The following is a 22987-nucleotide window of genomic DNA, read 5'->3' as shown; positions in this document are numbered from 1 at the left end:
TCTGTCCCCGCCATCACACTGGGAGCTGTGTGGTCACCTTTATATAACTAACTGCTAGCAAAGACACTTAAAACATCTTGGTTGAGGGACTTCCCTGGTGGTGCAGTGGTTAAGAATCTCCTGCCAGTGCAGGGGACATGGGTTCGAGCCCTGCTCTGGGAAGATCCCACATGCCGCGGAGCAACTAAGCCCGTGTGTCACAACTACTGAGCCTGCGCTCTAAAGCCCGCGAGCCACAACTACTGAGCCCACGTGCCGCAACTACTGAAGGCCGCGTGCCTAGAGCCCACGCTCTGCAACAAGAGAAGCCACTGCAATGAAGAGTAGTCCCCGCTCGCCGCAACTAGAGAAGCCTGTGCAGCAACGAAGACCCAATGCAGCCAAAAATAAATAAATAAAAATAAATTTATAAAAAAAACCCCAACATATTGGTTGAAGGGAACAGAATGTCCACTGGATGTTTTTCTGAGGGTTTAATTGCCCAACCACTCTGGAGAAGCCCTTGGCAGGGTGAGACTGTGCCGCCAGCCCGTTCCTGGCCTGTCACACAGAGGTCCTGGGAGCCGAAGTCTGCAGAAGGCTCAGGAAAGGTTAGTGTCACCCCCACAAGGCCACTCTGAAATACACACACTTTTCCTCTCAACTGAGGCACGACTCTGAAAGGCAGAAGGCACTAAACCCAGCCCTTAGTGACACTAGTGAGCCGCAGGAGGGCAGGTGGATGGGGCTGCGCCAGTTTCTTCAATAAATAATGAGCTCAGTACCCGTGGGCGAGTTGATATTTAGGCTCCTTTCTGTGAGCTTTTGGAGGGATGATTAATGTGGCTCTAAAAGAGCAGCCGTGAACTGCGAGTGGGCAGATGCAGGTTGAAATGAAGGCCCAGAGCAAAGTAACGATCACTGGACAGCTTGGCTGCAATGTGTGACTGTCCCTCCCTGAAAGGAAACTGCATCTCCTCCATGCCAGGGCCTCTCCACTCACTTTCTCATTTAATCTTGCCAAGATCTCAATGAGATAACTCTTATCATCTGCATGTTACAAATTAGAAAGCAGAAGCTCGAGCGGTTTAAAGGATTATCTGAAATCCCAGAGCAGGTAAGTGCTGGGGTCAGGATGGAGGCCGGAAGGAGTCAGGATGACTATCTGAGGCTGGCCATCTCCAAGGACATCTGGCAGAGCTCCTACAACATCAAGAGCCTTCTGCTGACCACTGGGAAGCCAGGCTCACTCTGGGCAATTTGCTTCACTCCAAAAACAGCCAAGTAAAATGTTAATAAAGCACCCTAGGGTCTCTCTGCTGCCTTCTAACGATGGAACGAGCACAAGACGGAGTGCGTGTGGTCAGGTGGCTTATAAAAATGAGAGGCAGAGACTGGAAGGACAGGCCCTCAGCAGCCCTGGCAAAGGGGGGAGAAAGAGCTGTGATCAGGTCCAGGAGGGGTGAGGAGAAGTTGAGCAGCTGTGCAGGGCCCTTGGGAGCGCCACTCTACAGGGGGCTGTGGGCAGATCACTCAACACTTCCAAGTCTCAGTTTCCTCATTGGTACAATGTGACCATTATGCCAGTCTCCAGGTGAGCTATCATAAGAAAACAGAGGGATAACCAGTGAATTCATCCTAGGGACAGAAGTCTTTGGAAACCAATGTAACGAGTGCTGGGTGGAAGGTGACCAGGGCACCAGCTGTGGGGAGTCAGAGGAGGGAAGAAGGTAGCCTTCTCAGGGAGCATGAACAGCCGGGAGTTGGCTTCTGAGAAAGAGGAGGGAGGGCAGTGAGTGCCAGGCTGGCCAGATGGGGTGGGCCTGGGATGAAATGTAAGCAGTGAAACCCTTTTAAGAACTTCCAGGGGGGCTTCCCTGGTGGCGCAGTGGTTAAGAATCGCTGGCCAATGCAGGAGACACGGGTTCGAGCCCTGGTCTGGGAAGATCCCACATGCCGCGGAGCAACTAAGCCCGTGCGCCACAACTACTGAGCCTGCACTCTAGAGCCCGCGAGCCACAACTACTGAGCCCACACACCGCAACTACTGAAGCCCGCATGCCTAGAGCCCATGCTCCGCAACAAGAGAAGCCACCGCAATGAGAAGCCCACACACCGCAATGAAGAGCAGCCCCCACTCGCTGCAACTAGAAAAAGCCCGCGCACAGCAACGAAGACCCAACGCAGCCAAAAATAAATAAATAAAATAATTTATTTTAAAAAATGGTAAACTAATTTAAAAAAAAAAAGGAACTTCTAGGATTCTGTAGCCATTGAAAGCTGCTGCCCTCATAATCTTTGGGAAGGCCTACTGTGTGTGTGAGCCCTTCCTTTGTGAATTCCCTGTGAACTCACCGACTCAGCACAGTGAGCACATCATGGAGGTGATCCAGGGGAAGACAGGAAGCCAGGAGGCAGGGGCAGCCTTGAGTTCCTGGGAGTGAGCAGGAATCTATAAGGGCTATACCCCCAGGGCTGTGGAATTATCCAGAATGATGTGTAGATCTTTGAGGGGCGAGTGGGCAAAGCTGGCACCTGGCCACATTTGTCAGATGCCATGACCATCCCAGGGGCCTCACACCTCTTGTCCTTCTTGCCTTCTTTTCCTCCTGCATTCATTTCCTGAAAGTTCTCCTGCCTTTCTCAAGAGCCTCTGAAGGTCAGAAATCCATTTTCCATCAAGCCTGTCCTCATCACAGGAAAGACAGCAAAAGGAATATTGGGATCTTCTAATGAGATGAAAGTGTGTGCAAATTCCAAGGTCCTTGGGTACCACAGGACACTGGTGCTCCTGTCAAGAAGGGACAGAGCTAAGGAGTAGATCTGAAAGTTAAATAACTCCAAGTGGGGTTTCTTCAACATCTTTTTTTTTGAATAATTCATAGTACCAGACAGGTTGACAACTTATTGAAAACGGTTCCTCACCTGGAAAGTGCTTATTACTTACAGTGTACCATCTTTATTACATCGATACTGACATTTAACACTCAATAAATCTCCACTTCCTCCATGGAGATGTGCCTGACAACCAACAGGGGCCCCTGCCTTTTCTCTGCAGTCCGGCAGGGTTTTGGTTTCAGGGACTGTGCTCTGCTACCAGGTCCCTCAAATCCAAGGCAAATCTGAGTGGGAAAGGGCAGCCCTGGGATACCTTTGTCCAAGTTGATGCCCCCCCTCCTCCGCACCCCGCAACCCAGCCAAAGCCCCACCCTGGTCTGCTAACCGTGACTGATACATATATGTAAAGGGAGCTGGATAAGAGCTAAGTGAACGAGGGAAGGAAGGAATGTTCCCGCCACATGAGCTGCTATGACAACCAAAGCCCCACCCAGTCCAGCCTCCCTCCACCCTCCCCCACTCCCCGCTCTCCTCTCCCTGGGAATGACCAGCCAACATCTCCCAATAAGCCAATGTGCCCCCCAACTTCTGGGCCTTTGCTTATGCAGTTCCTTCTGTCCCAAATGCCTGCTCCCCCCTCAAGTCCAAGTCCAACGCATCCTCCTCTGTGCAAGCCCACCCTGCCTCCCACAAACTCGCAGTTTTCTAGCCTGTGCCTCCGTAGAAGCAGGCACAGACTGAGCACAGTTCCACTCAGCACAACTGTCTTGTCACTTCCTGAGATTCTTCAGGGAAGGGGCTGGTCCTTCTCATTTTGCTGTCTGACCTACCAAAGGCCCAGAATTAAACCATTTACAGGTATCCCCCACTTTTCGAAAGTTCGCTTTATGCCGCTTCATTTTTGTGAAAGACCTAGTTGGTACCCGTTTTCACTAACTGAAAGAAATCCAAAGTGGATTTTTTGCTTTTACAAAAAAAGGTGAAAAGCAAAAATAGTGTTCAGCATTTGTTTTGCAGCAAGGCAAACAATGTTTTGCCTCTGTGAGAGGCAGCGCACACCCCAAACAGAGAGTGGCACCGCCAAGCTCCTTCCTCAGCAGTTGCACTCAGCATCGTAGCCTCAAGCCGCCATAGCTTTGAACTGTGTCTGTGAGCAACTGTGCTTTATCTCAGTTTATTCTGTGCATCCGTTAGCAAGATGTGTCTTAAGGTAATTCCTTCTTGGCTTCCCACCATTTCGGTTTATGAAACGTTCAATAGGAACACTCTACTTTTGGGGAAACACGTAGAATGAATGAATGAATGAATGAATGGGCGTGTCACCTTCTTCCCTACCCTCTCCCCCTTCTTCCCACTCTCTCCTTACTTCCTCTACCTCTATCTGGCAATTTCACAGGCTCTGCTTTCTTTGGGTTTGCTAAGTCCCTGAAATGGATTATGGTAGCTAATATTTTGGGGTCCTAAGTCAGACAAATCTATCTTTATGGCCCTGCCTTGAAGCTTGCCAATTATGTGATCTCCTAAACCCTTTGAGCCTTAACTTCCTTATCTATAAAATGGGGATAATAATATATATCCCGTTAGGTGTTTGGAAGGATCAATGAGGCCATGCGTGTAAAGTGCTCACATAGGCTATGCTGCCTGGGCACATGCGAGCCATTCTTATTCGTGATTCCCTGTCCTGGGAGGACAGGAGAGTCCCCAGTCCTGCCTGGCTCAGGTGGTACAGATCTAAGCAGGCCAGCCGCCCCAGTGGCCTCGGGTATAGGAATACCAGAGCAAAGCCAGTCGGGACTGGCAGAAAGCCAGTACAGTAGCATGTTCGTAGAGAATTCAAGAATATCCCTTCCAAGGACGTGCAGTCAGATGAATGTGAAAATTGGGTGTTAGTCTCCAATTTGTAATTAGAAGATCATGCAGATGGGTTCTGCTCGAAAGCCTAAAAACATTTCTTTACAGGGTTTCAAATTTCTCCTTGCTGCTAGGAGTAGCTTATGTTGGTCACTGGCTCAGCTAATGTCATTGGCCTCTTGGGCTGTGCAAAGACAACATAGAGCCAGGCCCTGGGGGCTATCACTCCAGCCCTCCTGCTGCATGTTGGGGTGGCAGTGCCAGGAGCCTGCAGGTCCCTGGACCACAGAACAGTGGGCTGGCCAGACTCCAGGTGGATGTGCCCACCAAACTCTGCTTCAGGAGCTCATCGGTGACTGGGCAGCTGTCCTGGGGCAGGACACCATTCTGGGTTGCCCAGTTTCTGGCTTGTGCACTGAGTGACTCGGGGCCTGACCTTGGCGTCCAAGGGGGCCCTCAAGGCCTCAGGAGCACGGAGCAGCTGTATGCTTCCTTGAATCAAGACACTCACCCACTCGACTTCTGAAAGAAGGCCACTGTGTTTTCCCAAGGGCAGTGAGAAGAACCAGGGAAATACATAACAATAAAATGAGGAAAAGATGGAATTAATATACACAAATCCATATATGCACTCACAGTCCTTTGAGCATCAGAAGGGCTCTGAGTGATGAGCTGGTCCAGTCCTGCTCTCAAAGCAACAATCCCCTCCAAAGGCTCTGAGAAGACAGGCTTGGCCTTCATTTCTGCTACTGACAAGGAGCTCCTGCCTCCCTTCTTTGGACATGGCCAATTGTTAGAAGCTCTTTCCTTACCATGAGGCCAAAGTGCCTCCCTGTTAATATTACACCCTTGGTCCCACTTCTGCCCTCTAGACCAGCACTGTCTGATAGAAATAGAATGCAAGCCACATGTGTCATTGTAAATTTTTGTAGCCACATTAAAAAGAGGGAAAAGAAAAAGGTGAAATTAATTTTAGTAACCCAACACATCTAAACATTATCATTCCAATGTGTAATCAACATAAACATGATTAATGAGATAGTTTATATTCTTGTTTTCATTAGAAGTCTTTGAGTCGGTTGTCTGTTTCATGCTTAGCGCACACCTCAGTTTGCACCAGCCGCATTTCACGTGCTCAGAAGCCATAGGTGGCCACGGGCCCCTGGACTGGATGGTGAGGCTTGAGACAGCGTGCCAGCAGCTCTCCTGTCCTTCCTCACCCCCGTCTGCACACCCCACCTCACACATCCCCAGTTCTTTCCATTTTTCTTTAACCTTTTTTGCTTCCTTACTATACTTCAAACTTTTATGCTTCCTTAAGATACTCTAGGTTATGACTGTATTCACTCTTATACTCATTTGTCGAGTATAAGTATAATCAATGCTCTTAACCTTCTCCACCTTTTTTTTTTAACCATTCCCCCTACTTCTTCCTGTGAAAGGTTCTCTTCACATTATTGTAAAAACAGTTTTCTGTTACATCAACATTATTTAGCTTCAGGAAATGCTAATACAACTTATATCCAGTGAGTATGTAAGTGTTTAGATCCATTGAAAATACTCATTCATCCTTTCAAGCGTTTTGGCTACAAATCAAAATAATTTTTCTTTCCCCTCAGGTGAGCCCCTGCATACTTTTTCCTCAGAAGCTGTGCTTGAAGGTCTCCACACACTGACTGCTAATAAGGGCAGAGTGAACCCAGATCATCATCCAGAAACCCTATCACACAGCATCTGACATAAGGCCACACAAGACTTGCAGTTATGACCAGAGCCAGACGGTCCACCCAGCACCTCTGCAAGCCTCTGCCCTCCTTTCTACCACACACTGGGATCATGTTTCCGATGGAAACAGACAGAGGTAGCCAAGAGCTGAATCCCAACTTCCCTGCATACCTCCTGCCCCCAGTGCAAATTCCTGCAGGAAAAATGCATGAAGAACAAGATGACGGAAATGATCATGGTCTATACAATAGCTGGGGTTGGAGAGTCAGATAACATGGTGGCTATGAGCCCAGGCTCCAATCAAACAGCTGGGTACAGGTCCCAGCTCCAAGCTTTCTTTATGTGCGACAGTGCATGAGTTACTTAACCTCTCTAAACTGCAGAACGCTCATCTTAAACAGAGATAATAACTCTACCTACTTTTAGGGTGTATTAGTTTCTTATTGCTCCTGTAACAAATGATCACAAACTCAGTGATGAAAATGACAGTAATGTATTATCTTACGGCTCTGGAGGTCAAAAATCTGAAATGGGTCTCAGTGGGCTAACATCAAGGTGTCAGCAGGGCTGTGCTCCTCCAGAGGCTCTGGAGATAACCCATTTTCCTGCCTTTTTCAATTTCTATCAATTGTCCGTGCTCCTTGACTCATGATCCTCCTCCTCCATCCTCAGAGTCAGCAAGGGTAGCTGAGTCCTTCTCACACTGAATCACTGCCTCTCTTTCACTTGAAAAGACCCTTATGTTTATGTTGGGCCCTTCCAGATAATCCAGGATAATCTCCCCATCTCAAGGTCAGCTGATTAGCAAATTTAATTGCCCTTTGCCATATAATAGACCAGATTCACAAGATTCTACGGATTAGGATGTGGACATCTCTGGGGGCCTTTATTCCTCCTACCACACAGGGTTATTTGAAGGATCCAGTGAGCAATACCTGGCACATTGGAAGTGCTCTATAACTGTCAAAAATGTCTGTATGTGGTCCCTAATCCTTATGGAAACCTGTGGCCCTGGGCAACAAAGTGGAGCTAGTCTGGGTCATTGGATCTATCTTGGACCCAACTGAGGTCCTTCTAAGGGCAAGAGGGTCACTTCCATGTGGGAGAAAACTCTGAGCCCAGCTCACCACATGGACTCCAAAAAGGCCATACTCCCCAAAGAGAAGTTGAAGAATAAGAGGCAAAGACAGCCCACCCTAAGTGCAAAAATTTTAACCTCTTTGCTGTTCATAAGGAAAGCGCCTCTGCAGGACCCAAGGCCCAAACATACCCTTGCCCTCAACCCACACTGGGTTTCTCCTGGGGATGTGATGGAGGGCAAGAAGGGGCTTGGTCTGCCCTAGAAATCAAGGAGCAAAAAAGAACCCACTGCTGCAGAGTAATATCTAGGCAAAGGGAAGTGTGCTCCAAACTTGGAAGGAAGGTGACTTAGTAAGAATAATAGTAATAGCTAAAGTTTACTGAGCACTTACTCTGTGCCGGGCCCTGAGACAAAAGCTTTATAGAGTTTATCTTATGTAACCCCCACATTAGTATAAACATGGGAGGTATTATGAGAGTGAAATGAGCAGGCATTCACACCTGGGTGCAAAGAAGCTGCTGTGAGCAAAGAGACGTGTAGGATCCCGGAAGCTCACTCTTTGACTTGGGTGGGGTCTCAAGGATGTGTTGCTGGAAGGGGATTTGAATGCAGAAAGTCAAAACCTATTCTCATCTGAACCTCACTGAGATAACTGTGGCCCACAGATGCGGGACAAGAGTCCTTCCTGAGGAAGACAATGTCTATTTGTCTCCCCCGCTGTCCTTGCCAGCTGCATGAATATGGAATTCCCACAAAGGTCTCTCCCTAGAGGGAAGATGTGATCACTTCCACCCAGGTCTGAACGGTGGAGCTTGGGAATCAGACGTGGTCCTAATGGCAGCTCTGCCACGTAAACATTGATGACTTCCCTGTGCTTCAGACTTCGCATTTGTGTGATGATAGTAACAATGGCAAACACTTATATAGGTGTTTACCAAGTGCCGAGCTCTGTTCAGAAAACATTCTATGTGTTAACTTATTCCTTGTAACAACCCATTGAGGTAGATATTATTGTTATCCTATTTTACAGATAGGAAACTAAAGCCCAGAACGTTTACATTAAGCAACGTGCCCAACATCACAGAGCCAATGGTGAGAAGAGCTGGGAATTGAATACACATAGTCTGGCTCCAGCCTCAAGGGTCCTATACTGCCTCACAACATGGCTCACTTCATAGGGCTGTTAGGAATTAAATAAGATATCTATGTAACATGTATTTATAATGCTCATATGTAATAAAAGTGCATAATAAATGCCTCATATAATAAATATTAAACACTCACTGACATGAATGAATGAACAAATGGATGTAGGTTCAGTGATGGAGCATTTCAGCAGACTCCAGGGGCCAGCAGGGCCAAATGGGTGACAGTATGACCAGAGTTACAAGAGGATGCAAGTCCTCCTCTGTGGAACAGTCTCTGACTTGTGTGTCAGGGACAGCCCTTACCAGAAGGTCCTTCCCAGCAGAGGCAGCCGAGAAACTCTGCGATGCCTCTGACCCATGGTCTCTCCAAATCAGGCTGTGCTGGGGCTGGTTCTCCTCAAGGAAACGGAGAGAGCTGAGCATGGACCGCTGGAGGGTCTGTCAGGTGGATCCAAAACTGGAGAAGGAAACCAGCAGCCCGAACACTCTGGCACAGCTACACTCATCAGACCTGAAAGCCCAGTCCCTAAAGGTGGGCTCTGGCAGATACTGGGGGGGCATAGGTGGCAAGGGGGGCAGAGGTAGGGAGTCTACTGAGGCAGGTAGGAGCACCCACAGAGGCCAGATTTGGGACCCCAGCAAGTATATTTGGTCCATCTTACTTGTCCCCTTAGCCCACATGGGGCCATTATCAACAGGGAGGTCAGAAGCCAGGCCTGTGATGCTCAGTGGCTCTCCATCAGAGATCCTGGCCATACAAGGGTACCTCGCGTCTCTTACATCACAGGAGCTCTGTGGGAGCTGCTCAGATATAAGACATATCCTAGGAAACATTTGCAAGAGTCAGATGGCAGAAGAGACTCACTATCATCAAACAGCCACGAGCAGTGACATTTATAGTCATGAACACCTTCCAGGCCTCCTTCACCGAATGCAAAGAACAATTAGTCCTGCCAGATGGGGGAGTGTATCGAAAACCCTCTCCCAGAGTATAACCAATTAAAGCCTGGGTTTTAAAAAGCCTATTGATTTGCTCAAAGGAGCAAAGTACAGGCTGCAGGGGCTCTTCCTGCTGAGCCGCTCCTCTGTGTTTTCTAAAGCAGATCTAAAACCTCCCGGTGGACTTGGTTTTCATATGGCTATGCACAGAGTCCACTGATAATCTCTATGCTTCAAAGCACTTGCCAGGCATTTTCTGATGCATATTCATTTCATCATTCGACAATTTCACTTTACCCTCTCACCCCAGAATCTGAGCCCGTGGAAGGCTGACGGCAGAGTGCTAGGGCGGCAGATCGCACCGACCGAGCTGTTTTGGCCGGTGCAGTCTACACCACAGTCACAGAAGCAAGCAAGGAAGGGGAACCTCTAAGGCATTCGCTCCCCTCCACCAGCAAGACAATCTCACGTGGCACCCTTAGCCACGCTGAGCCTGAGGAACAAAGTCTGCCCGTTACAGGTAATTCAAATCGATGGAATTGGTAATGAAAAGCTCATCTCTCATAGAAGGAAAGAGTACCTGTGATCCATTTAGCATTGACTCGAAATTTGATTTTTAAATTCTAAAATGAATAACGTGTGATGAGTTTTACTGGCTCAACCAGAATTAATGAGTTAATGAAAAAAAAAGAATTCCTTCAGGGCAGGTGAAAATCACTCCAGATTATATCCTGGTGTTTAAGTAACACCAGGCAACCTGGTGTCAGACGACAGAGCATTTTATCCAACGTATCTGCACTGATGTCCTGCCAGTGTAGTGCCGGCAGTGGGGCACACAGAAATGAGTGGGCACCAGCTCACTTTCCTATTCACTGCTTCACAAGGGGCATCTCTTGTACCTGGCAGCTGCCGGTTTAACACCAGGGACACCTGCACCCCAGAAGCCAAGAATGCTGTGAACAGAAGGAAGAAGTGACCACGCCAGCAACAGACAGAAGCTCAGGGCTGGTAATGAATCTGTTTTCAAGTTCCAGAGGCGAAGCCCAGGCCCATGACTTTCTTTTTTTTTTTTAATTTTTATTGGAGTATAGTTGCTTTACAATATTGTGTTAGTTTATAATGTACTGCAAAGTGAATCAGTTATACGTCTACATACATCATTTGTAGAGACGTGGATGGACCTAGAGACTGTCATACAGAGTGAAGTAAGTCAGAAAGAGAAAAACAATATAACTTTCAATCTTGGGCCTCAACAGGGCAGCTTTCCCTCAACTGGATGGATATTTTTAGCTGGCTTCTCTTCTTAGCCTAAGGCCAAGATCGCTCAAGAAACAGAAACCCTCATTCATTAAAATCCCTCAGTTTTATAAACAGCTCAACCTTGCTGCACAAACTTGACAAGTAGCTTAACCTCAGGCAGCCTCAGCTTTCTCATCTGTAAGGGGATGATATTAGCCACCTTGAACAATTGTTAGAAGAATGAGGCATAAGGTGGGAAGTTTCTAGTGCAGTCCCTAGCACACAGTGGTGCTCAGCTAATGGTTATTGGTTACAAAGTGGAAATGATGATGTCTACATCTCAAGAGTTTTTTGAAAGAAAGCACCTGAGGAACACCCACCACTGGGCCTCCCAGTTGGTAAGCTCAAGGTGAATAGGAATTTCCACCCTTTTCTTCTGCAACCTGCTCACTCCCCAGCATGTGGAAGCAGACCAGAGGCCAGATCATAATGGTTCAGACTGCCTAGGTTCAGATCCCAGGGAAGACAAGTTACTTATCCTCCCTGTGCCTCTGTTTTCTCATCTATAAAATGGGGTTAAAAAAATAGCTCAGAGGGCTGCTGTGAGGACTTAATGAGGCCATGCATATAACAACTAGGCACAGTACCAGCAAATGCTTAATACATGTTTACAATGAGTGTGTTTTTCTTTCACACCACCAAGCAATTCTCCAACACCAGCTGGGTGTCTTACAATTCAACTCAAATCTAACATTATCTACCTAGAGATAGCATCAGATCCCACAGACTAAGGGCTCAATCCTACAGGACTACCCTACCCCCACCCCACTTCAGATGCCAATCTCAAGTCCACATTGTCACCTGGGCTTCAGACTGACCAGCTAGATTGGAGGTTCTAATGACCCCCTTTTTGGGTCTTATTCATTGCTAGAGCAACTCACAGAATTCAAAGAAACATCTTACTTACCAGATTACTGGTTTATTACAAAAGGACATAACTCAGGAACAGCCGGATGGAAGAGATGCTTAAGGCAAGGTATGCGGAAAGGGCACAGAGCTTCCAGGCTCTGTGAGCGCATCACTCTCCCCGCATCTCCACGTGTTCACCAACCTGGAAGCCCTCCAAACCCTGGCCTTGGGGGTTTTTATGGAGGCTTCATTACATAGGTATGATTGATTAAATCATTGGCCATTGATGTTTAACTCAACCTTCAGCCCCTCTCCCTTCCCTGGAGGTTGGGGTAAGATTGAAAGTTCCAACCCTCTAATCACATGGCCAGCTCCACTGGTGACCAGCCCCCATCCTTAGGGGATCTAGGGGCTTCCTAAACATCACCTCATTAACAAAACGAAACACCCCTTTATAGCTCCCATCACTTAGAAAATTCCAAGGGTTTTAGGAGCTCTGTGCCAGGAATAGGGGTGAAGACCAAATATATATTTCTTATTATAAGCCACAATATCACGACATTAAATGTCATCATTATCATTATCAACATCATCATCAGGAATAAGAGGAGGAGAAAAGGAACAGAAACTGAACACAGGAAGATGACATTCAAGCTCCCAGCAGAAAACGTACCATGTTAAGGGGAAGCATAAACAAGCCAGGCACTTGAACCTAGGAAGTGGGGTCCCTTCCCCAGTCTAAGGTCCCATGTGACCAGAGAGTCTGTTTCCCCCAGTCTGTATTGGCCACTGGCCACCTTGTCTGAGGACAAGGACTGACTCTAAGAGGCCATGCCCGGGGCCACCACGTCCAAGATGACTGGAACCACCTTTGTGTCCTGCAAAGCTCAGCTCAAACTCACCATGTCCCTCACAGCACTAACCAGCCCTGGGTCGTGACGCGGCCACGCAGAGGCACTGTGCCAAGTGAGCTGGAGGCAGAGTCAGGCCTCCCCATTTGTCAGTTTCCCCTCCTTCCTCTGGCATCCGCCCCACACATATTTCTACCCAGTCTCGGCCTTTCTTGTTTTCGACTCTGCAGAGGATCAGGATGGATTTGATGGTAATTTCTCTTGCATTCCGTCAGTACCCACACTCTTCCGCTTAGGGCTTCCCACAGTGGCCAAGTCAGAGAGATGAATCCAGCCCATCGTGCCACTATTCAAAGCTGGCCTAAGACAAATGTTCTCACTGAAAGGGAAGTATTTTAATCTCACAACCCCAACCATGATCATCTGGGAGTGCCACAAATCAGCTGCCTGATTCCACCACCGAAAAATGCAATAACATGGAGTGATAAGCCAATCATGTACCCTGTGGTCTGAGCATATGTATGTAGAAGCCCAACAGGAATCTTCAAGAGCACCTTGGTCTTGACCAGGGAAGGGAGAGAATGAGGAGTGTCTCGGTAAACTCTGAAATGACATCTTAAATAACAAATCGGATGCAGCCCAAGAGAGGCAAATGGAAAGGTACCAGAAATCAGATCAGCAATTCTGTTAGCAATTTGAATTTCTGAGCTGAGGGCTTGGACCTGGGGTGTGGAGGCTTAGGTTTCCAATTTTGACTTCTAAAGTCCACCCAACAAAGTAAGAGGAAGAACAGTGTTTTCCAAAGTGTGAACAGGAATGACAGGTTAAACAAACAGAAATGTGTTTTATTACTGAAGGAAGTACTTCTCAGAGCCTTGACTGGGCTGATGATGAATGTAAATCTCTAACAGGGGATCTGGTATGCAGACTTCTCCCAGATGAATTGAACATTTGGAGAGGGATGACTTGTGGGACTCGCGTCCCACACACCAGGAACCATCAAGCCGAGGAACCCAGGAACACACAAAAGCAGGACTGTTGGCCCTTCAGAGGAAACCAGCAGCCAGATTCATTTGTCCACTAAAAGCAAAGGTACATAAGCAGAATCTAAGATGAACTATAGTTATACAGAAAGTCAAGTACAACTGCCCCCGTCAGAGTGGACACATATAGCAGCGGCACCTAGGTACAAAGGGCTGAGTGCACAGAAGCACCAGGGCAGGGACTAAAGAGAAAAATGTGGAGACCTACAAATAATGAGCCTTAAAGTTCCTGTGAATCCCTGAGTCAGGGCAATCGTGATTATATAAGACAGAGGCTCCCAGATGTCCCTTAGTGCCAGAAACTTCTGCTAAGAACATGCCAGAACAGAACCAAGAAACAGGCACGTGCTTCTCCCAAACCAGCCTTCCTTCGCCTTCTTGCGGACTCCCAACATGACTATGTGCCAGACACTGTGCACAGTTACAGCCATTCTTTCACTACATCTTCCTAAGAGGTGTGTGTTATTAGTAATTAGGTATTAGGTAATCCTAAGAGGTGTGTGGTATTAGTTATCCTTGTCTCACAGCTGAGGCTCAGGAAGGTCCAGTTACTAGTCTAAGGGTACACAGCAAAGAATAAAAGCCAGGAGCTCATTATAAGTCTGTTGAACGAATGAACAAATATGGAGGAAGGATCTTTGCAAGCATTTTTCCACATCACTTTAAAGGGTTGGTTTAGAATACAGCAATAGACTTTTGATGACCTACTGACCTCATCTGATGACTGGAAAGTTATCCTCTACTTTGAAAATGGTAGTCCCCTCCCCTTGTGATTCACCCATCACCAAGGAGCCTGGGATCATCCCACCCACCAGCAACACTCCAGAGGGCATCATACTGCAAACTGGGTCCAATTACAGAGAGATTCAGTGCTTGCCTGATTCAGAGGAGCCCAACCTGCAGCAGCTCCTGGTTTAGCCACAAGCCCAAACTAACCCAGAAGTAGACTGCTATCCACTTCAATGTATGGCCTGCCAGGAAAATAGAACAAGAGATGGTCCTTATGCAGGAAGAGATTTCCTCGTCATCAATTACGCTTTTCTAAAGAACAGGCAGCTCACTATCTCTTGGTGGGTTCTGATAGACACTGCAGAGGAGCAGATGGAGGGTTATTACAAGAGGTGGGAGGAAGGAAAGACTGCACCAGGAGGGAAGGACAGACCCTACAGAATAGCCTGGGGGAGACGCTGAGTTTCCTCATGCAGATGGCACGCTCTTCTGACTTTTTCTACCGCTCTGCCTCTGCTGTTCCCACTGCAGTGGTCTACACCCTCACCATTGCTGGCCTGGCTCTCTGCAGTGCCTCTGAGCTGGTCTAACCACTTCGACACCTGGCCCCAGCCCCCTGCAATCCAGCAGCAGCCGCAGCCAGAGCAAACTTTTAAAAAGGTAAATCAGATCACATCACTCTCACTTAAAACTCAACAACAGCTTCCCTTCTCACTTCGTATAATATCCAAAGTCTTCACCCTGGTCTACAGGGGCCTCATCGCTCCTGCTCATCCCACCCTTCCTCTCACTCTCCATGCTCCGGCCACACTGGCTTTCCTCCTTCCAGGCTCATTTGACCTCAGGACCTTTGCACTGGCTGTGACTCCAGGCCAGACCCTTCTTATCATTCAAGTCTCAGCTCACTTGTTGCCTGTCACAGAGGGGCCTTCCCCAACCCCCAGTATCAGCACCCTCACCACTCCCTCTCCAGGCACTCCATCACAACTTGGTGTTTTGTTTTCTTTATAGAACTTATCATTACTTAAAATTATCTGGTTTCTCACTGATGTTCTGCCTTCTCTCCCCCAACATATACACACACTAGAATAAAGCTCCGTGAGTTCAGCTCCTCGCCTGCGTCCACCCACACCTCCAGCGCCTACGATGTTCACCACAAGTAGCTGATTAATAAATGTTTGCTGGATGAAAGAATACCCCAAAGGGTTCTAGCCTGAATGTAATGAAATAATGGTAGATTCAGAGTTCGGCAGAGGGCTGGGCACATCATATGTACCCAAAACACAGTATCCAAGTAACAACTCCTTATCTGACATGATCAGAACCAAATCAGTTAATCAAAAGAGTTGGATCACTAAAATTATGCATATATGTTATACAAACCTGAAACACTATTTCAACTTGAAACATTTCTTGATAATCGTTTTGATGTAGAGCAAAGGCTACTACTTGAGCTGGGTCTCCAGGTTGGACTTCTATACCTAACTTTTTCCTCTTTTAATAACTCATACACTTTAGATATCATCTGTGATTTCCAGATTTGGCTTTAAAATGGAGAAAGAACTTAAATTCACATATGAGGGGCTTCCCTGGTGGCGCAGTGGTTGAGAGTCCGCCTGCCAATGCAGGGGGCACGGGTTCGAGCCCCGGTCCGGGAAGATCCCACATGCCACGGAGCGGCTGGGCCCGTGAGCCACAGCTACTGAGCCTGCGCGTCTGGAGCCTGTGCTCCGCAGCAAGAGAGGATGCGGCAGTGAGACGCCCGCGTACCGTGATGAAGAGTGGCCCCCGCTTGCCACAAGTAGAGAAAGCCCGTGCACAGAAACGAAGACCCAACACAGCCAAAAATAAATTAATTAATTAAAAAAAAAATTCACATATGAAACAATCTGAGTGCAACATTCTTCTGGGATTACGTACGATTTCTTCTAATTTCGCCAGTGGCTCCGCTCACAACTAATCTGACAGCCTTCATTGCTAGCGATTGATTTTTAGCAAGTTGTTCAATGCACACCACTTGGTTTTCCTAAAATACGTCTGTTTTCACTCGTATTTCACTGGGTCACTTAACACTTAATTAAATTATGTTGCTACAATGAGTTCGAGCAACGTAAGAAGGACCGGGCATGAATACAACTCTCTAAGCCTTGGTGAGCATGTACCCCGATGGTGGGGGCAGAGGCCCATAGGGATCCCAGGGGTCGCCTGTGAGCTGTGAGTACCCAGCAGGCCGTCGCCCTCAGTCAACAGGTTCTACAGAAGGAAGAGAATGGAAAACATGCATGAATTCATGAGCTGGTCAAGTAGAGATGGGTTAAGAGAGATTCTGTTGTAGCAGCAGCACTTATTATTAGCAGTAATTGTACTTACAGTCAAAGAAGATTAACTGGAAATTTGCCAAAATGTTTTCTCTGGTAGATGGTTAATATTCCTCTTATCTTTCAAATTTTTGACACGGCATAAATAATACTTCACAAAAACAAAGAGTAAATCGCGCTCTTGGCTGACTCAGGCACTCCCGCTCTATGCCAGCAATTTTCACGTGACCCCTTTTGTCCTCATGGTCACTCTGCCGGGCAGGTGATGCCCAGCTTTAGGACCGTATGATTGTGTTCACTTATGAGGCCCCAAATCCAGGCCCAGGTCTCGGTCCCAAGACCACATTCCCTCCCCTGGCCCATAAAGCCCCCAAATGCAGTCAGAGCTTCTCCATGAGCTGCCAGGGCGTCAAGTCCACAGCTATCGGCATGAACACATCCTCACTTAGGCCACTGTCCCGCCCTGTGCTTTGCAAGTTAATTAGAAATAAAGCCTTTCCTCATCAGTTCTGGCCTCCCCCACGGCCCTCTCCCCCGTGGCTGTAGCCTGTTCCCTACCTCCTCACTGTGGGCTCGAGATCCTCACCCTGGGACAGATGCAGCCCCATCGCATGTCCCTTCCAAGGCTGTGTCCGGATCACTGTATCTCGCCTCCCTCCTAGAGGCTCCTTTCCTGGACTGTGGACTCCTTGTTCTGCCGTCTGCTGCCTGCCTTCCATCTGCTCCCCACTTAGCCCACCTAGGTTTCTGCACCATTCCAGCCTTGACCTCCAGGAGCTCAGGTTTTGCCCTCCAAGAAGCACAATCCCCCCCTTGGCCTATCCTCTGTTCACCCGTGCTCTGCATGGTTCCCACAAGCATGCCTTATGTCTTGGTGACCCAAGTTCTGCTCTGACCCAGAGCCCCGATTGTGACCCCCAGAAAGACCCAGATCTCTGCTGTCCCGATTTAGTACTGACACAGCTCATGCCATTGTTGGGGTCGAGGGTTCACAGGGAGTGGATAATGTGTATGGTAAGACTCTTCTCCGATAGGTACTAGGGAATCCAGCTTCAGCCAGGGGCAGCCCTCCCAGTGATGGCAGTGGTTAGCTCCCAACAGCCCCAAACCCAGAGGATTCAATCGCGCCAATTATCAAAGAGATTAAGACTCAGACCTAGAGAGACAGAGACAGAAAAAAGATCAAAAGAAAGGGAGCAAAAGCCAGAAGAAAGGCCAAGCATTATTGAAACTTGGCATCTTTACCACATTTGTTCTCACCTCATTCTCTTCTACAGAAAGGCTTCATTGGAAACCACAAATAGGATCTCAAAGCAAATTATAAGGAAATGGCAGGTCTACAGGAAGAAAAGTCGCAGTGCAGGATTCTAGAGACGTGGAAATCTGGACAGATGGCATTCACGACAAAGAACTGGCAAGAGGCTGGCCCCTCAGGAGTCCCTGACACTGGTGTACAGACATGGGTTTCAAATCCCAGCATCATCACTCCCCACTCGTGTGGCTTTAGGCATGTGTCTTAACTTCTCTAAGCTTTCATTTCATCCCGTGTAAAACACAGACAGTAACACCTGCCTCACGACGGTGGAGGCTTCAATGAGTTAGTACAGGCCCAGTACCTAGACCAGTGGCAATGGCTGGAGACATTTTTGGTTTTCACACATGGCGGGGGGGGCGGAGAGGGGCACACGACTGGCATCAGTGGGTAGGAGCCAGAAGCCAGGGATGCTGGTTAACGCTGGTAATCATCCCACAATGAACAGCACAGCTCCCACGACACAGAACAATCCAGTCCAAAGTGTCAAGAGTGCCAAAGTTGAGAAGCTTTTCAAAACCCAGCACACAGCAGAGGTCAGCAATTATTAGTTCTCAAACCCATCCTTGCGCCACACCACACCGCCCGTCTCTTTCTGGACAGTGCATTTCATCAGGTAAGGACCAGAGATCTCCTTTTCTTATATTTTCCCTGCAAATGGAGAAAGTAGAGTGCCAAGCACATCATCTGGCTTCCCCTATATCTGATAGTTCCTCTCCTCTCTGCTCTTTCCACAGAGCTGTGCCTACCTGGCAACCAGGCAGGGATGCACAAGACAGATTTGCTAGCTGACTGGCACAGAGGCCTCTGTGCAACACTGCCCTCAGCCTGCAGACTGGACAGAAAAGCAGCTTGAAGGAGGCTGAGCTCACAGAGGAAGGCTGGGCCTACGTGCCATCTTTGAGAAGGACCCCTCTCCCATATCCACTCTCAGAGACCAAAAAGTGACCATCTGACTTTTCCCAGACTTGACAACAATCCTGTATTCAGAAGGTAAAAGTCAGAATTCACCCCTTCACTCAATTATTCAACAAACATTGGTCTCGTACCCTGGTATGCACTGCACTGATGGTCTATGTTAGAAAAAAATTCAGCATTATTTTTAGAAAAAAATTCAGTGTTATTATTTTTCCAGCTCTGTAACTGTTTAACCAAGGTATCGATAGGAATGAATAAATAATAGAGGGAAGGAGATGTTTAAATCTCATAGAGCTTTGGGTCTGAGCAGCCTCATTTTTAAATGGTGAATATACCCACTTGATAAAGTGGTAAAAACAAATATTATTCTATTACTCTCTCTTGGTTCACTGAGTTTCTGAAGCACAGTCATTCTTTTAAATGTAACTCTTTTATGAAAAAACTATTCTAAGACACAGTCTGCCTGTGTTACATAATAACGTATCTTCCACAGAGATGGCTCAAAGTGAAGCCACTTATTCCTCATTCCTAAATTCAATAAGTCCTGTTTTTATGTTGCCTGAGTGTGTGAAAGAACACAGGGGAAAGAGCCTTGAGAACCAGAAGGCCTGGTCCCAATGTTGGCCCCTATGATCAATGTTAGCCATCATAATTTCCAGATTCCTAGGGGGTGGGACAAGTGAGGTCTTGCTTTTCTGGATCCTTGACTCCAAGTTGCTAAGACGCCTAACCTTTTTTTTCCACTTACTGACTCTCCAGTCTGGGAAGCATAGAAGCAAATGAAGCCTAGGAAGGCCTTTGGTCTCTCTCCCAAGATCCTGCTCCCATGCCCATGGCCGTGCTCCTCCCATACGCTATAGATTCTTGTCAGATACTGTAGGAGCCTCAAACCAGGAGGCTGTCAGCTGGAAGAAGCCAGGAAGAACCCTGCGTGCTGCCAAATGCCCATCTGGCCCAAAGCAGGAAGTCTGCAAGAACACACCCACAGTTCTGAGTGTAGAGCCTGTCTGAGCATAAAGTGCCCTCCCCTGAGCTCAGCTCAGCACTTCATAAAGCCAGGCTCAGACTGCATAAATAAGATGTCTCTCTAAGGCGAGGTGAGGCTTGCAGGATTTATGCGCTCTGAGGCCCCTTGCAAACAAGCTTAAGCCAACAGGACCTGAGTCTCCTGCCTTCTGCGAACTGCCTGACTTGGCTCCAAAGGCTAGGGTAAAAGGTGTCTGCCTGAGGTTTCCCCCTGCCATCCCACTGGACGGGCAGGCAGGCAGGAACATGTACGGCCTCTGAGAGGTCTCGGTCCCTGCGCCCTTCTGGGGAAGGACAGCTCGGGAGCAGAGACAAGAGGCCTCTGACATGCTCTGCTGGCTTCTGTGTAAAGGAAACAGGTAGAGAGAGCCAGGAAGGGAAAGAGGAAGGAGAGTCATTGACAGAAATGGCCTGAGCAGAGGAACCAAATGTGGACTGCTGTCAGCAGCACGAACGGCCCGCTGCATAATTCGCCCACTGTGGTTCTGTTTATGTGTCTGTTTTTCAGGTTAATCATTTGTTGGTTTGATGGAGGCCTCCTCCTCTGATCGCTTCTGTTAGCACGTGAACACGATGCTTGGTACGAAATGCAAACCTCCTCATTTGGCAGACGCCGAGTTGGCTAAACTACCCTTCCAGCTGCAGATAAGTTGTGATGTTTGTAATAAGTTGCCAGTCATGAGGGGCGCAGCGTATCCTCAGAGAAATTCGCGGCTGAATTTCTCACCAGCTTCAGTTCTTAACTCTCTCTGAAAGAGAAAGGAAGTATTCTTTCTAGCCCAAGGAGGAAAACATTTGAGACGGAAGCCTAGTTGCTAACCCTTGGGGCTTTGGTCTAATCCATGAGCCCTCACTAGCCCAGACTCGTCCTCACTGAAATGACTGCAATACACAGGCCAGGCAAGCACGTTATGGGAGTAGAGGGCTGACCCCACACAACGAAAGTCTTACCTCGGCTTTCGCAATCGTCACCTCTAAGGACGTAGCAGATTCTAGCACTGTGGAGGGACCAGACACGGAAGGTATTGGAGGTAATATGCTGTAGGAGGAAGAGCGAGGCTTTGGGGTAAGAGAAGCCTCATTCTGAATGCCAGCTTTTTCCCACTTACGAGCTGAGCGGCCTTGGATAAATTAGTTCACCTCTCTGAGCCTCGGTTTCTTTCAGGTTAAGTGGAGATACTAGGAAGCCTAGGAAGGACATGCGTGAAGGACCCGTGACACACTGTAGTTTCCTGATAAATAACAGCTATTCTTATCATCATTACTGAAGTGAATCCAATCGGGTGCCCACCTCCGTCCGCTGCGATTTCTGGTCAAACCTCTACTTGAAGACTTGCAGTGATGCTACTGCCTGCGGGCATCATCTATCCCATCATTTCACAAAGACGTGATGTTGGCCTGCTCAGACCAGGCAGGCCCTGTGCTGGGCACCTTGGGTTCAACAACCAATAAAATTAAGCTCCTGGCCCCCTCCCAACCCAAAGCTGAGATCATCTGTGGGTGATTTTCACTGTTAGAAAGGATTCTCTAATTTTGGGGGGGGGTATTTTTTTTTTATTGACGTACTATTGATTTACAAGATCGTGTTAGTTTTAGGTGCACAGCAAAATGATTCAGGATTCCCTAATTTTGAGTCGAAACTATTACAATGCAACAGTATTCCCTGTTGGTGAGGAGGATTATGAGGAAACTTCACTACCTTCTATGATGGTTCCAGCTTTATTTCCAGGCACTGTCTTTTTTCTTCTTTTTTGTTGATGCGTAATGTACATACAGAAAAGTGCATCTAACACGAGAGTACAGTCTGGTGAACTTTCACAAGCTGAGCACCTCCATGCAACCACCACTCAGGGCAGGACCACCAGCAGCCCCCCCAGACACCCCATGAAACCACAATGCTGAATTCTAGTCATACACATTCATTTTGCCTGTTTTATTATTTCGACATTGTCTTTAAAAAAGGTATCTGTACTGGGTTTTTGTCTTTCCTGGACTATTTTCACCTAGGTTAGGCATATGGAGACAAATGAAAAGGTTTCCTCTTACACCATGAAGTTCCACCTTTACAGTTTTCCTTTCGGGTGAGCCCCTGAGGGCTGGGGCGTGTGCGCCTGTCCTTAATAGGTGTTCAGTAAGTTGAGTAAATGAATGATAACATCAGATCACTCAACAGTCAACACACCTGAGCAAAAGGAGGGTCATGGACAACAGGTGCAGGGCAGGGAGCATGGTGATGGGGTCTTAAAAGGAACTGTAGAGCAGAGGTCTCTTTTCTGCTCAGGTGGACTGGATAGCCCTGGGCCCAATCCTGATTCACTAATGTTCTGTTGAGTACCAGGCATTGTTTGTGCTGCCTTTAAACATATTCACATTTCCTTATTTATAAAAAAAAAAACGACCACAAACGAATCAGGTCATCAAACATTTAATGAACGCCTAAACTATGCTAGGTAAGAGGGACAATTTACTGAGTACCAATTACGTACTAGGCATTCTGCTTACCTCTGATGACTCAGAGATGAATCAGGCACCCCTGCTGTCCATAAGTAGCATCCCGGCTAAAGGAAGATAAAGACATGTAAACAAACAACTGCAATATTCAGTGCAGTAAGTGGCGTGATCCATATATGCATCGAGTGTCACGGCACATAGAAAACGGAGCAAAGTTTACAGGAAATGTTACATTGAAAAGACGCCATTTGAAGAGGATTTGAAGAATGAGTGGCGTTCACTAGATCAAGACAGGGAAAGGACACTACTGGCTAAGCAAACAACAGGAGTAACAGGAGCGTAACAGTAGGGCTATTTGGTAGTAAGCGCCCCTATGGGCACACTGGTTGTTTATAGCCTGTGAATGCTGGGGTTAGTGGCTGGTTGTGAGATATCATGAGTATCAACCCTAAGTACAAATAGGAAGACGAGAAAGGACAGGCCATGATGAGGGAACGGTGGTGAGTTAGTAGCTCCCTGAACACCTAACCTCTGCTATGGATGGCATGGAGGTGTGACGCATGCCAACACTGACCACTCCTAAGCCCACATCAGACATTAGTAATCAGTAACAGCACTCCTACTTGATTC

General features: G+C 47.6%; 1 protein-coding gene across 4 annotated transcripts in view; it reads right to left on the bottom strand.

Moving 5' to 3' along the window:
* GALNT18 (polypeptide N-acetylgalactosaminyltransferase 18) overlaps window positions 1-22987 on the bottom strand; it is a 354448-nt gene that overhangs the window by 220426 nt on the left and 111035 nt on the right. The window contains exon 2 of one of the 4 annotated variants that reach the window (XM_033404509.2): window positions 16495-16585. The exons of the other annotated variants lie outside the window; for them this stretch is intronic. Within the exon in view, the coding sequence (XP_033260400.2) occupies window positions 16495-16585 (91 nt within the window). The remainder of the gene's footprint in view (window positions 1-16494; window positions 16586-22987) is intronic. 4 annotated transcript variants of the gene reach the window in all.

The sequence above is a fragment of the Orcinus orca genome, chromosome 8 (assembly GCF_937001465.1).
Source record: "Orcinus orca chromosome 8, mOrcOrc1.1, whole genome shotgun sequence".
NCBI classification, from domain to species: domain Eukaryota; kingdom Metazoa; phylum Chordata; class Mammalia; order Artiodactyla; family Delphinidae; genus Orcinus; species Orcinus orca.
This window is presented reverse-complemented; position numbering and strand designations above follow the sequence as displayed.